Source organism: Trypanosoma cruzi, genomic scaffold (assembly GCF_000209065.1).
Source record: "Trypanosoma cruzi strain CL Brener 1047053516515 genomic scaffold, whole genome shotgun sequence".
NCBI lineage: Eukaryota > Euglenozoa > Kinetoplastea > Trypanosomatida > Trypanosomatidae > Trypanosoma > Trypanosoma cruzi.
Genome location: NW_001849349.1, coordinates 58,193 through 60,582, shown reverse-complemented (window position 1 = coordinate 60,582; position 2,390 = coordinate 58,193). Strand labels below are relative to the sequence as shown.

Below are 2,390 nucleotides of genomic sequence, written 5' to 3'. Positions count from 1 at the left end.
TTTTTTCTTTTTTTTTTTTTGCATGTTTGTTTCTGCTTCTTGTCGGTCATTTTTTTGTAGTTTTTGCGGCGTTTTCCTGTTATTTTACTTGTGGGGGCGGAGCCGAGTCCAAAACCGCAAGTGGGCACAAAAGAAGAAATGGAAGATGAAGACGCCGCTCACCAAAAAAAAAAACAAAAAAAAAAAAAAAACTGCTTCCGCGCATGTTGGCTTTTGCAGTTTCTCTCTCTCTCTCCCTGTGTGTATGGGTGTGTGTGAGTGTTCCTTCCCTTTCATCTCATCTTAATTCGCAGAGGTGCCACAGGAGAACAAAAACACACACAAACACAAAAGAGACGATGAATAGGTCAAATGTCAAGTTACCCCTTTAATACCTTTTCAGTTGAGAAGCGGCGTTTGGCAAACTGCCGAGACTTGTTCTCCCACGCCCGTTGCGCCATGAAGGCCTAACGGTTGGCCACCCCATCGAGGCGCCAGGGTTGAGTACCGAAGGGCACGGGCACAATTCTTCAAAGGGACAAAAAGCAACCATTCTGCCGTGCGGCGCTCCTGATCCCGGCCCGCGCGGCACCGTGATGTGGTCATACGCGCTGCCAACGCATAGCGGAGTGCGCCCCGCAACGCCGGCGACGTTCCCGCAGGAGCGACGCGCCTGACCCGGAGGCCGCGGCGAAAAACGCACGTGGAAGTTGGCGTTGCGCGTGCCGCGGTCGGTTGCCGGGCAGCTCCGCGTTGTAGGGCGTACTTGCTTCACGATGATGGCTGGTGTGCGGGCCGCCGAATTTGTCTAAGAAAACACGAGGAAAAAATGCACCGCTGCGGTGGCGATGGCGCGACTATGGGGTGCTGCGATTGGTGTAGACAGCGTACTGCGGAGCAATGTTTCGTGATTGGCCCGTGAACATCCGCATTCAAGATGCGTAACATAGTAATAATGACATTATTGGACACTCAATGCGCCACCCCACCCGTTTGCTTGTGGAGGACGCGCAGTGACAATTCCTGGACTGCCTTGCTTTGCTTTGCCTGTCATTCGTGCGAAAGCCGGTGCTTGCGTTGAGAGGACGTACTTTCTGTGGAGGTTGTGCGGGTGCAAGATGACGTGGAGGAAAAGGCAAAACAGAGCATCGCATGTATATATAAATGTGCGTCGTTGGCTGCGGGCGGGACGAGGGAAAATCCGTGTCCTTTAACCGAGACGAGGCGTGTCCGTGGCTGTTCCGCTGAGGGACAGGGAAGATTGCCTTTGCGTCCGTGTTTGGCGCAAGTGTGGTTTAATTTGTTTCCTGCTTTTCTTTTTCTTCCCGTGCTTCCCCGCCGTCGTGCGCATGCTATTACGTAAATGAGGGTTTTGAGAGGTTTATATGTTTTGACGTCCAATATTTGCTCACTGCCATTTCTTTATTATTATTATTATTATTATTATTATTATTATTGTTTTTGGTTGGCTGTGCGCTGTGTTCTCCCCCTGCTGCTCTTATGGGCGCAGTCTCTCTTCGCCCTTTTTCTCTCTTCTTCCTTCCCGTTTCCCTTCCAAGTGACAAGGCCTTTGCTACTACTGCTAATAATAATACTACTGCTGCTATTGCTGCTGCCGTTACCCACACCGAGTCACCAGATGCATCTCGTTCACGCCATGCGCCCGCCACGCTACAGTGCACTGCCGCTGCGGCTGTGGCATGTGATGGTGTTGCTGATGTACTGCGCCACTGGGCGTATTGCCGCTGCTGATCCCGCCACACAATACCGCTGTGGATTTGACGCGATGATGGGGAGGAGCGGCCCGCTGCCGACTGCGGTGGTGCGCGAGGTGCCACGCCGGGGACAGGGCGCGATGCAGGCGTACACCGTCGCGGCAGACGATGCGAACAACGGGTGGGAGTCGCTTCGTATCATGGTTTCCGTGAAGGATTTGGAGGACGAGACGAAGTACTGCACCAAAGTGGGGGAGACGAAACCGGACTTTACCGGCCGTGATGGGGAGTGCGCCGCTGATGACATTTTGACCGCGGAGAAGAAAAGGACCTTGTTGGATGAAATCATCCCTGCGGCTGTCAATCTGCACGCTGAACGTCTACTTGTTCAGCGCATAAACGTCCTGTGGGGGATGCCCGCATTTGACGAGAGAAGCCGCTGCCAGTACTTCACCGTACCTCCCAGTCACAGAAGGGTTGGTATTTTGGGTGCGGACATGGTTCTCTACGTGGCTGCTGGAACGGGTTCAGAAGTGTGGGCCGTTCCGTGTGCTGTTTGGGAAGACCTTCGCCCCGTGGCTGCTGCCATGCAGTTCTCGCCTAATCTTGTTGGGTATAGCATGCACGCTTCTCGCGCAGCTGCACATTTCATTGCCCATGCCCTCGGGTTCAGCGTGCAAGAAATGGCGAGGCGCA

At 53.6% G+C, this 2,390-nt stretch overlaps 1 protein-coding gene across 1 annotated transcript, besides 5 other annotated features; it reads left to right on the top strand.

Annotated features, from left to right (window-relative positions):
- Nucleotides 1-1,041: a sequence feature (haploid, Esmeraldo-like haplotype).
- Nucleotides 164-191: a microsatellite.
- Nucleotides 1,042-2,390: a sequence feature (areas not merged during assembly with more than two copies in the genome that could not be assigned to a particular haplotype).
- Nucleotides 1,402-1,439: a microsatellite.
- Nucleotides 1,551-1,601: a microsatellite.
- On the top strand, nt 1,619-2,390 carry Tc00.1047053398343.9 (surface protease GP63, putative; the record flags this gene model as incomplete). The annotated part of the gene is made up of 1 exon (XM_797609.1): nt 1,619-2,390. A coding segment is annotated over one exon (772 nt), but the record flags the coding sequence as incomplete, so codon positions are not given.